Raw genomic sequence first — 12,820 nt, 5'->3', positions numbered from 1 at the left:
TTGTCTCCCTTCTTTCTGTTGCATCACCTTGCTGAGTCAGCTCTCCACAGTGTCTGCAGGCTGGGCAGTGCTCCACAGTGTGTGGGCAAGCCTGCCTTCACAAGGAGGCCCCAGAATGCGAACTGAGAGCCTCCCGTATGCTGGACGGGAGCTCATCTGATTGAGCCATAGCCGCTTCCCTCTTAATTTTCTCATGTGCACTTCCTTATTCTGCCAGCAGATGGTGCTCTTTGGCAGACGTCTCAGTTCAATACCAGTAAGAGTGTGTTTGCAACAACACACACTGTGTCAGTGTGGTAGTGTTCCTGCCTAGAGGCTAAGAGCCTTGTAATTCAGACTTTCTCAGAGACAGTTCTCCAGCCTTCTCTGGCAGCCCCCTCCATTTTCCCGGGTAGGAAATTGTTCCACTCCTGTTTTCTCAACAATTAGTCCTAGTCAGTAGAGAGGGAAATTGGGAGGGTGAACTCTCTTTAGTCCCTTGCAGCACTCAAGGCAAACAATGGCACAGCCACTCAAGCCCTTCCAGGCCAGGTGGGACACAGCAGACGAAATTCGTAGTCAGAAGCTGAGTCAGCATAGGCTTGTCCCTCTCTCTCCCCTTTCCTGGGGTATTGGATCCCTGGAGCCCCCTTTGTCTGTAGCTGGCCCAGAGGCCTGAGAGTTTTAAAGTGTCCTTAGTGTGGGGGAGGGTGTCAGGAGTAGCAGCTGCTGGTTTCAATTCACAGTTTTGCCATCACGATTTCCTTCCTTTGTCCCTCTCTCTTCTGGGCACTGTCCAGCCTTCGCCTAGTGTCCTAAACCCTAGAAGATCTTTTTCCAGGCCATTCCAACCTGTCCTCTAGCTATTTTTCTGGCAGAGAAGAAAGTCCTGTGTCTTTCTAGTCCTCCATCTTCCTGAAAGTCTTTAATGGAGGGACTAATTCCTGGAGCTTCCTACTCTGCCACAGTCCTGTAATCAGTTGTTTGGTTTTTTGGTTTTGTTTTGTTTTTTTAAAGATTTATTTATTTATTCCCTGCCCCCTCATTCTCTGCTGTCTGTGCATTCTTCTCTGTCTGCTTGTCTTCTCTTTAGGCAGCACCAGGAACCAATCCTGGGACCTGCTGGAGTGGGAAAGAGGTGCTCAATCTTTTGCACCACCTCGGCTCCCTGGTCTGCTGTGTCTCTTATCATTGGTCCTCTGTGTCTTTTTGTTGCATCATCTTGCTGCACCAGCTCTCTGCTCGGGTTAGCTCACCATTCAGGCCAGCTTGCCTTCACCAGGAGGCCCCGAGAATTAAACCCTAGACCTCCTATATGGAAGAAGGGAGCCCAATTGCTTGAGCCACATCTGCTTCCCTCTAATCAGTTTTTTAAAAAGCAAAGTCTGACTCATTTTTAAACCTTATTACTGGATATTTTTAAACATCTAATAGTGTCTGATAAAATTAGCTCTTCAGTCACAATGCTACTAAGCCCTGCTGACCAATCACACACTCCCAACACCTCCCCAAGTTAATGTCTCCTTCTTCTGTGTTCTTTTTTTTTTTTTTAAGATTTAATTATTTATTTACTTCTCTCCCCTTCACCCCCCTCCCACCCCGGTTGTCTGTTGTCTGTGTCTATTTGCTACATCTTCTTCTTTGTCCGTTTCTGTTGTTGTCAGCGGCACGGGAATCTGTGTTTCTTTTTTTGTTGCACCATCTTATTGTGTCAGTTCTCCATGTGTGTGGCACCATTCCTGGGTAGGCTGCACTTTCTTTCGTGCTGGGCGGCTCTCCTTACGGGTGAACTCCTTGCACGTGGGGCTCCCCTACGCGGGGGACACCCCTGCGTGGCATGGCACTCCTTGCGCGCATCAGCATTGCTCATGGGTCAGCTCCACAAGGGTCAAGGAGGCCCGGGGTTTGAACCGTGGACCTCCCATGTGGTAGACGGACGCCCTAACCACTGGGCCAAGTCCGCCGCCCCTCTGTGTTCTTAAAGCACTTTGTTCCTTCTGCTAACATAGTTCTGAGAACACAAATTTAGTGTTCTTAGGTACATGATGGTCTCCCCTGCTGAAATATGCACTCTTTGAGGACAAAACCATCTTACTAATTTTGCATTCAAGGCCTCTGGCACAGTCCTTGCTTCAGAGCAGGTGTTCAACAAATGTCTTTTGAAAAGAAGGATCTCAGACCTAGAAAACAATAAAAATTCCAATGATTGTGAGTAACAGAATAGGGTTAGTGTCCTAACCCAAACCCTCAGGACCTTATCTGTTTCTGTTGGGCAAAGCCAGGTGAACTATAAAAGGCACTTTAGGAGATGGGTAGGCAATGTCTCTAGGGTATAAGAGGAATTCAGCAGGAAGAAGAAACTGCTTTTTTATTGAAAAAACTACCAGAAGGGTCAGGAAGTATTCTACCCCCATTGTTTAACCAGGCTTTGCAAGTTTCAAAAATCAAAGAATTTTGGAGCAAAATAAAGGCCTTGGAGTAAAAAAAAAAAAATGCAGTACATACATGGATCCAAATCCAATGAAAGCCATAGTGTATGTCCTGAAAATCTCCATTGTTTTGGGCCCTGAGAGGATTTTGCACTTATTTCTTTCTGTAAGAACTGGATGAATATCTGCATTTCACATCCTTCAAACGTGCACACACACACTACCACACCCTCCTTTGTAGCAATGAGATGCTGGAACTACACACTCTCTGCAAGGATTATACTTAAGTGGGTCCTAGGATTTTAGCACCATCCCCATGAGGCCTAGTTTCAGGGCTTTGGCACAGTCCAATTCCAAATAAAAATCCAATGGGTAAGCGCCATCTGCATACCCACAAGTTCCTAATGGTAGGCGGGGGTTGTTATCAGCACATACCCTTAAAAATCTATTTCTGACATTTAAGTATGGTGGCTCTCTGGAGTCTCCACACAACCCAAGTGCCATTTGAGAACAAGCAGCATCTGCTTTCTGGATCCAGGGGCAAGTGCAGCCAGCGAGGTTAAATTTAGCTCTTGGAAGTTGTAAAAATAAATGCACTTGAGAACAAAGTTCACTCTTGGCAAAATACCGAATGGAAACTGTTTTTAGCAAAGTTAGTCATTGTCTTTTTGGATCCTTTGTTCATTTTTTTTCCCTTTGCTTTTCCTTAGAATGTTTGTCTGGATGAACTTTAATGAGTAGTCCCTTTCTATAAGCAGTAGCTGCGCTGTTGACTTCTTCACAGCTGCCTCTGGATAATAGACCTGATGCCAGGGGAAGTCGCCATGCCCTAGCTGGACTGGACAAAAGTAACAGGCAGGATCTGCCTCTGCCCTAGCCAAGCCAAGCTGAGCAGCTGGCCCTGGCTGCAGAGGGACACTTGTTTCTGTGCCCTCGAGCAGAGTAGCAAAGTAGGTAGAAACTTAGGCTTCAAAAGGTGGATAAAATTAACTTCCTCCTAGAAAGGTTATGTGGATTCTATAGGATGGTGTGGGCATAACTTTTAGCACAGTATATGGCTGATAGTAAGTGCCTGGTTCCTGGTGGAGTCCAGGCCTTGCTTGGCTGTTCATGTAGACTGGACCTGGGTTCACTGTCTCCTGGGGCTGGATCATGAGGATGGTTGGAATCTTTTGGAGTCTTGCAGCTGGTATGACTATGATCTGGGCTGTTGTGCAGAGTGCTTGGGAGAGGCTCTGGGACTTGCTTCTCTTGGCAGTTTGCATTTAAGGCTCAGTGCTCTGTCCATCTGTTATAATAGCATTCAGGGCGTTGAAACCTAAAAGGGATCTTTATGTGAACATTTTGATAAGAATAAAAGGTATTCCCTTAATTCTGCCCCTTCCATAGATTTTTTTAAAGTTACTTAGAAGTTACTGAATACTAACAGAGCTTGTCAAAAGTAGCATATTTTTTGAGTTGACCTTTTGTTCATTGAAGGGTGAAAAGATTTCCTGGCAGTTTGGTGAGAAGTTTCTCTAAGCATGGTAGTGGGGGTGTGAGGCATGCTTCCTTGAATCTCTTGACTTTGTATGTGCAAGTGCATTGCTCTAGAGCAGAAGTCTGTGAGCTGGCTTTAGTGAAGCTTAGGAAAGTTTTATTTTAAAAAAATTTTTAATAAAGTAACTACAATGGAAGGCAGAATTCTATATTTTTTAAAAATTTTATTTATTTCTCCACCCTGCCCCGTTGTCTGGTCTCTGTGTCCATTAGCTGTATGTTCTTCTGCATTTGCTTGCGTTTTCCTGTGGCACTGGGAAATTGCATTTCTTTTTTGTTGCGTCATCTTGCCACATCAGCTCTCCGTGTGTGCGGTGCCACTCCTGGGTGAGCTGTGCTTCTTTCACATGGGGCAGCTCTCCTTGCGGGGCACACACCTTGCACATGAGGCACCCCATGCGGGGGCATCTCTGCATGGCACGGCACTCCTTGCACATCACAGCACTGCACATGGGGCAACTTACCATATGGGTCAGGAGGTCCTAGGGATCAAACCCTGGACCCTCTATATGGTAGACGGTTGCTCTATCAGTTGAGCCATGTCTGCTTCCCCAGCAATGTGATGTTCTGAGAAAATCATTCATATATGTGCAGTTACAGGAAGAGAGGGATGTTAACTTTCATCAGCTTTGTTGTGGCCTTCAATCCAGAAAATATTAAGAATCACTAGCCCTTAATGTTTTCTGCAATGAGATTTCAGGCAATGAGGCTTTAGAAAAGCTCAGTAAACAAAAAAACAAAGGAAATAATCTCAAGGAAAAGAAAAGTACAGAATCTGTCCCATACATTGGTGTAACTAAATGACTCCAGAGGATCAAAGGCGTATATCGATTTCATGCGGGCCTCCCAAATCAGTTTCCCGTATGCCAGAGGAGCCAGAGAAATGGAGTTAGTGCTGAATTTTGGGCAGGACATAGGAACAGAGGGCTTTCATTTGGGTGCAGCACATGATCCCGTGAAGCTCCATCACCTGCAAGGATGACTGTGCCAAGGCAAGCTCTGGCTAACGGGCATGGCAGGCACCCATGCCAAGCGCTGAGAGCACTTTGTTCTGGAGCCTGGGAGACCTGGTGCTTGCCAAGCAGCTTCTGGGCTGGAGCCCAGGCTCTGCAGCCTCCTTTGTAGAGGGAGGATATTCATGCATTCCCACCCCTCGCACTGGAGTCCTGCACTTGATCTGCACTTGGGGCTTTCCTTGGTGTAAACAGAATAATTGTGAGCAGGAATGCCAGACAGTATTTTGTGTTGATAGAAACTTATTCAGAAATCAGTGCCGATTGTTCCTCCTGACTAAGTAGTAATTCCTGTTTCCAAGCTGTTTGCTAATTAATCTGACAGGTGCTTCTCATTTTACCAGGAAAAACAAAATCTGTCAGATGAGTAAGAATGGAAAGGAATATTTCAAAATGATTAAAATAGCATTTTCACAAGTATGGTCCTTAAACATTGCATAACTGCCCTCTGTCGAAGGCTTTCTTAAGCCACACACGCCACCCAAGTATGCCATCCTGTTTGTTAATACACAACCTCTGGAGGTGCTTTTCACGCATTCCTCCCTAAGAATGTCTCTGAAACCTTATAAAAGAATAAAAAATAGAGGCAGCCAAACAGTGGCACCATTAGGTCGGGGAAGACAGCAGAGATTATATTCTGGTTAAAAATAGAATGACCTCATTTAATCAAGGAGACAAAGGTCCCTGGATCCAGATATTTCACTTTTAAATAGTCCAGCTGTTTTCTTGGCCTTTGAGTTGTAGACCCACATGTGGTGAGGGAATGGATAAAACCACCAGCAACCTGGCCTTCTGTAGAAGACATACCCACCAGAGGTAGGCTCTGGTCTGTTTGTGTGTGAGTTATGATCCAGTGACACAGGGGAAAGAATGAAGCAGCTGTCTTTGTTTCAGATGACAGGAATAGGCGACTGGACTCCACTCCTCCCCAACTGCCATCTGAATACCATTGTAGGAAGGCTGTGAAACAGTCTCCTCTTACTGCACACGTGCAGGCTTCCTAACTCCGGTGCCAAATGTTTTATAGATAAAAACTAAGTCTGGTGCTTTTATAATAGTGCACAAATACTGTAGGACGCCAGGATCACAGGTGTCTTTTAATCCTCAGCACCTGGTGGAGTGTAGCTGCCTGTTTCTTGGGTAAAAGTTTCTTAAATTTAATTGAAAGATTAGTGTTAAATAAAGTAAAAGGGGGCTTTGATCCCAAAAATATTGAAGTGAAACAAAAGGTCTCAACTCTCTTGATGAACTGGTTACCTCTTTTATCTTTCAGAGTCGGAGTTGACAAATTTGGCAGGATTATACAGAGATGAACGATTGAAACAGAAAGCAGAGTCGCTGAAACTTGAAAACTGTGAAAAACTTTCCAAACTTATTGGCCTACGTAGAGGTGGCTGAGAAGACAGTAGTCCTATGCAGAGTCAGGGTTTTGCTACTTGTTACTATTTATGTTCCTAAGCCATTTTATAATACAGAATTAGGAGTTGAACATTTTACTATTTGCTAGCTTTGGTGGGCAAAGCTGAAGGAGCTTGAGTGTGGAGCCAGACTTGTCATCACAGAATTCTTCCTGGGGATTGGCTTCAGGGACCAGGAATAGTTCATCTAAACTGAATTAATGGCAAAGCATTTGATTCAGCCCCCCTGCTCCATGCCTACCCTGTCTCTATGAATTTAGTTCAGGGCATCTCAGAGCAAATCCATGTTTTCTTCCTTCTTCCCTTCTTCAGGGATGTCTTAATACCCAGGCAGTCCTAGGCTTAACCAAAGCAAGTTAGTATTAGTTATTTACCATGCATACAAAGAATTATATCTCTCCCTTCATTAGAGTCATCATCTCGCCCAAGATTCAGCCTTTGGAACATGCTCCTACTCAATTTTGCATTTTCTAAGGGAAATGTGGTCAAATGAAATATATGGAGAAATTTAAACTCACTGTAGCCAATAGTCTTCTATTTCCCCAATCTCTGTCCAGAGTAACCAACATTAACAAACTGCCTGACTTAAGGTTCTTTTGTTTCCTCAACCCTCCCTCTTAGAGGGTCCAAAAATTAAGAACCATTGACATGCATTGGTTCAACAGACATCTCAGTGGGAAGCAGGGAGCTGGGGGTGCAGGTAAAATGCAAGGCTTAGTCTCTCAGCAATTCAGTGCAGTTTCCCTGCTCCATAGTAGAACCCAGAAAATGTCCTTTTTGTCATTTTCCCTTATGGCATCACATTTGAGCTAAGTTTCTATATTCTACAGGGGTTGTCAGACCCAAGAGAAGGCATTTGCCAGCCAGTCAGGCTGTTTGTTCAAGCTTAGAGATGGAGGGGAAAGGTCCTCTCTCTGTGGCTATGGGGGTAATCAGCCCTGTAGTTTTATATGAGACGCTTTTTCAGTCATTCAACATTTAATGAATTCCTACTGTTGGGCAGAGGCTCTTTTATATATATATAGATACAGATATAGATAGATATAGATTTTTTTTTTAACTTAAGCTTCTTCACAACTGTGAAGTAGGTGTCTTAGCCCTATTTCTTTAAAGGAGGACACCGGCCCAGAGAAGATAAATGGTTTGCACCGGGTCACACAACCGAGTGGCAGAGCTGGATGGATGGTAAACTGATGATCAAGTAGAAAGTGTAATATCATCCCCATCACTCGGGTGATTCTAGTCAGAATCTGTAAATCAGAGTCTTTCCTAAGGGTGCCCCTGTCCCTGGCACCTCCACCTTGGGGCACTGCATCCCTTCTACGGCAGCTCTGCATCCGTTCAAGACCCCTTTCAAACTGGTTTTTAGAAAACAGGATCCTCTTCACATAAATTGTGTATACAAATTAAGAGGGCCCTCAAAGGTAGGCAACCCCTCCCACTGGTGACAGGGAAGAGGCGAGTTATTGCTCAGGCTTGGTGATTCTGGGCCTTCCTGCTGAGGTGAACTACCTGGATTAAGCTACCCAGATTATCATGAATCTCTGAACTAGGAAGGATCCAATAAGTGACTGCAGTCTGCACTCCTTGTTTTCTTCAGGATGAAAGGAAAATTCCTGTTGTGAGGAGAGTATATACTAAAACTGGCTTCCAAAGTGGAACTTCCCCTTTCAGATGCACAGCCATATTTTAGGCAGAAGTGTCCAGCATGGTTCAGTCTGTGGGCACTTCACAGGGTCCATAGGTAAAGAGGGGGCTTTGGCAGATGGTAGAGGACAACTGCTCAGCTGTGTGTGTTGTGTGTGGGGGGGAATAGTTGTAAAGAAAGCCTGATTTTGCTGCCAAATGAGGTCCATCCTTCTGGTTTTGGGTGGCCTCCTTGACCCCTCTATATGACAGTGACTTTATACTGTAAAATGTGCCATTAAACCAAACAGGCCTATGAAAAGTTATTTACCTATACACCCCAAAATCTGAGCTCTTCTCTCCCAAACCCTAACCCCTAACCTCTGCTAGAAAACGGACCATAATTAAACTAACTTGACAAGTTAAAAGATGCTGTTCTAGATACCCAGGAATAGTGTAGTCACACATTTTATGGATTTCAGGGCAGAGAAGAATTATCTGTGATGATACTAAATGGTGGCAATACTAACTAACTCTATTAAATATCAGGTCTATTGTCTGTTACTATAATGTTGATGGTACAATTTTAGTTATTACCTAATAGACCAAAACAATCACATCTAGTTTTTTTCAAGGGAATGGTATTTGCTTTTGACTAAAGAACAGTTTTATCTATTTGGTACTATCCAGAGTATTGTTAAACTGCAGCTTCCCAGTTATATTTTAGATGGGTTGCCTGCATGGTGGTAAAATAAGCTTTTTCCTCTTGCCTATTTCCATTAAAAGATTTCTTGATCATATATAAACTATTTAGTTAAGACTTATTCTTTCCATCAGAACTTGATATTCAGCCCCAGACTGTTTCTATGAGCATTATTACAGTTTGGAGATGTGTGCGAGGAGAGAGGGGTTTGAAAAATAAGGCTTGAGACTCAAGAAGAAACTGAAGCTCTCATTTATTAGAAAAGGCGCTCTCTGTGCACTGCATGATCAGCACTGAGGAGGAAAGGATGAAAATCCTTCTCACCACAAAGAATATTGCTTGAAGGAATCCATGCCCCCAGATTAGGAACCCTGGGGTTCATCTGCTTAAGCCGGAAAACTTCTTAGCTTCCTCTTGATCAGCTCCAGGCCTCACAGTTTGAGAGAAGTGACCAGTAGGAAGACTGGTCTGCTTTCTGTTGCAGACTACTACTGCTTTCTATTGCAAGCCATTGGGAAATCCACAAGAACAAGAGAGCCAGGAGCCTGGCCAAGCTATGTTATTCTCATTTTCATCCTCACACTCAGGATTGGCTTTGTGAGGAGGCACTGTTGGGATTCCAGCAGCTTTCTGTTAGAACTAGTTACACATGCAAGGTCATTGTCTCTGCATGCACTGCTCCTCACAGGAGCTATGCTTAATTTGGATTTATTTTGGACTCATTTAAATTTAAGCTTAGTGTCCTAGTATATTTATTTCTGAAAAGGGCCAAGCTACTATACATCTTAATTTTGAGTCTTCATTATAGGTACCTTGTGCAGTGACCACTGAGTAATTAATTATATGTCCACGAGTTAGATATTGTCCAAGAGTTAGATATTGATTACATCATTTGCATCATACCAGTATTTGGAATTAAAGTTGCAAATGTTCTGTGACTAGAGCTGGGGCTAACACAGATGGAATCAGCTCCTGAAGGAGTAAGAATCATGAAAAAACTGGTCACCTGATCCACTGCATCTGAATTGAGTGTATTTTAACAGAGAAAACAAATTAAATGACTTTATACAAAAAGAATGGCTTTATATTTTTCCTTTGTTCTTTTACCTTCTTCCATGGCATCCTTGGGCATTGCACATTGCTTGACTCCCTTGGAGCCATTTAGGACTAGAGAATCTGTTGACCTCTTTTCCAGTCTTCTTTCACCTGTCAGTGGAATAAATCATGCTTAGGACAATAGATAGCATTTGTGGCGCCACCCATTCCATATTATTTTTCTATCAGAAAATAGCAGCTGTAGTATATTACAACCAATCTACAGATCAAAGCTACACTTAGCATCAGAAAATCAGGTGTCGTCCCAGTACCTCACTGAGCTTGTTCCCACAGCCTCATGTTTGGGAAAGTCTTGTTTAAGCATACAGTAGCACACGGATCTGTAAAGAGCCCAAGTGGTCATGATAACTTTCATTTGAGGGAAAGTCGAGATGAGATTTAATTCGGCAAATAGAATCTTTTGTGTGCCAAGCAGGCCGAGGTTATGGGTTGGGGGTGAGGGGGGATGCTGCAGGGAACAAGTGAGACCCAGCACCAAGGCTCCTGGAGCTCATCACCTTGTGGGGAAGCACCCCAGTAGGATGAATGTCAAAGGAGAAGCCCATGGGACCGCAGGGATCTATAACAAATGGATTTAACCCAGTCTAGGGGATCAGTGAAAAGAACTCGATGAAAAGATATTTGAAATATAATCACCCTTCACACAGAAGCAATTTTTTAATGTAAGTAGCATAGAAGTAGAAACGTCCAGTCTTTGTCTATGAACAGTACTATCATCCAATGAGGTACAAAATAAGAAAACTAGGAAACTGGTAATTGTTAATTTGGTGTCTCCCAGTGAGCCACATATTCATGCCCTTGTGTAGCCACCTTTCTGATCTGGGCTGGCCTTGGATCTACTCTGACCAATAGTGGCAAAAACTGGCCACTTCCATTTTTGCCCTTGGGGGAAGTCAGCCCCCATGTAAGAAGTGCAACAACCCTGAGACCACTGTGATAATCACATGAAGAAATCACGCAAGGAGAACCAGGGAACTGCGCTGACAGCAAGAATGGGTCTCAGACATATGACTCAGGTCGAATTGGTCACACCACCCAAGCTGAACAGAGACAAACTGCTCCGCCAAGCCCTGTTCAAAGTGCAGAATTGTGAACAAATAATAAAACAGGCAAGCGGATGTGGCTCAAGATACAAGGCCTCTGCCTACCATATAGGAGGACCTGGGTTCAATCCCTGGGGCCTTCTGGTGAAAAAGAAGAGAGAGCACACCCGCACAGCTAGCTGAGTGCCCATGTGGTGAGCTGAGTGGCTATTTGAGTGCCCACGTGGTGAGCCGAGTGCCTGCATGGTGAGCAGAGTGCCCACATGAGTGCCCGTGTAGTGAGCTGAGTGGCCATTTGCGTGCCCACGTGGTGATCCGAGTGCCTGCACAGTGAGCTGAGTGCCCATGTGAGTGCCTGCATGGTGAGCCAAGTGCCCGTGCAGTGCCCGTGCGGCAAGCCAGTGCCCATGTGGTGAGCTGAGTGCCTGTGCAGCAAGCTGAGCACCCGTGCAGTTAGCCTGTGCCCACACAAGTGAGTCATGCAGCAAGATGATGATGCAACAAAAGAGTGACAAGGTGAAGCACAGCAGAGACCAGGAACTGAGGTGGCACAATTGATAGGGAACCTCTCCACATCAGAGGCCCCCAGGATCAAATACCGGTGGATCCTAGAGGAGAAAAACGAGAAGAGAAGACAAAAAGAAACAGATACAGAAGCTCACACAGTGAATGGACACACAGCAAAAACAGCAGGGCAGGGGATAGGGGGGAAGAAAAAACAAACTGTAAAACAACAACAACAACAACAAAGGTCCTTAGCATGGCCTACAAGGCTGTGCCAAGTTCCTGGCCTCTACCCACTGTCCAAGTCCCCTTTTGCCCTGGACATCTTTTACCTTTCTGCTATATGGCCTTTTTGTTCCAGGGTCTCTGTACATACTCTTCCCTCTTTCAAATCCCTTTCCTACACACCTACCCCCTTTGCTCAGTGGCTACTAGTTATTTTGATTTCAGTTTAATCAGCACCTCACAGAAGCCTTCCCTAACACCCAAGATTGAGCTAAATTACTCTCCCCTCACTTCCTTAAAACCCATCATACCTGTAAAGTTATTTGAATAATGACATACTTTGAAGTTTATTTGATTATATATTATATGATCACATATTTGTCTTCCTCCCCCATAAGTCTAATTTCCAGTATGGTTTTATTTGAGTTGAACCTTGAAGGCAGTGACATGTCCATCTGTTATACAGATTTGCTCTGGCAGTGTAGCCCAGGTTCTTTGACACTCCTCCTGTCAAAAGACGGGGTCTACCTCCCCTCCCTTTGACTCTAGATTCCTTAACAGGATATAGCAAAAATGACATTATGCCACATTTCAGGCCTAGGCCTTAAGAAATGGGCAGCTTCCATTTCCTGTCATTTAGGATGCTTGCTCTTGAACCCAGTCACAACGTTATTAGAAAGTCCCAGCAGGCCACAGAGAGGAACAAAGACCCTTGGCCCTCAGCCTCAGCTGAGCTTTCCAGCTGACAGCTCCAACTTGCCAATCACATGAGCCATCTTGGAAGTGGAACTGCTAGCCCCCCGCTGACATTACATGGAGCAGAGGACATGCTTTCCCCCACTGAACCCTGCCCAAATTGCAGATTCATGAGGAAAAAAAATGATTGGTTTTTTTGTTTTATAAGATCTAAGTTTTGGAGTGGGTTGTTACACAGCAGTAGATAACTGGGACATCAACCAGAATGACAACACTGCAGAAAGGCAGCCCTCCCCCTGCACAGGATCACAGAGCTGATTGTGATGCCATGCCATCCTGAGCCTCACTGAGTGCTGGTGCCAGGGCCTCAGAGTGTTGGTTGGCATATGAAGTGGAAGTCTGTGGGAGTTCTCTACCTGGATGTCCACCCCTCACGTCCACTCTGGTAGGCAGGGTGAAGACCTGGATCTAGGGTTCTCCCTTGCTCCTAACTCCCTCCCCAGGGATCTGGCTGCTGGAGCTACAGCCT

General features: G+C 44.7%; 1 protein-coding gene across 2 annotated transcripts in view; it reads left to right on the top strand.

The window, feature by feature from the left end:
- The window catches only part of DNAJC18 (DnaJ heat shock protein family (Hsp40) member C18), a 47,172-nt gene extending 37,391 nt beyond the window's left edge, over positions 1-9,781 (top strand). For both annotated transcript variants that reach the window (XM_058279605.2, XM_058279600.1), the window contains exon 10: positions 6,234-9,781. In XM_058279605.2, coding sequence (XP_058135588.1) covers positions 6,234-6,358 — 125 coding nt within the window. In that variant the 3' untranslated portion in view covers positions 6,359-9,781. The remainder of the gene's footprint in view (positions 1-6,233) is intronic.
- Positions 9,782-12,820: the final 3,039 nt, after the last annotated feature.

Source organism: Dasypus novemcinctus, chromosome 2, assembly GCF_030445035.2.
Source record: "Dasypus novemcinctus isolate mDasNov1 chromosome 2, mDasNov1.1.hap2, whole genome shotgun sequence".
NCBI lineage: Eukaryota > Metazoa > Chordata > Mammalia > Cingulata > Dasypodidae > Dasypus > Dasypus novemcinctus.
This window is presented reverse-complemented; position numbering and strand designations above follow the sequence as displayed.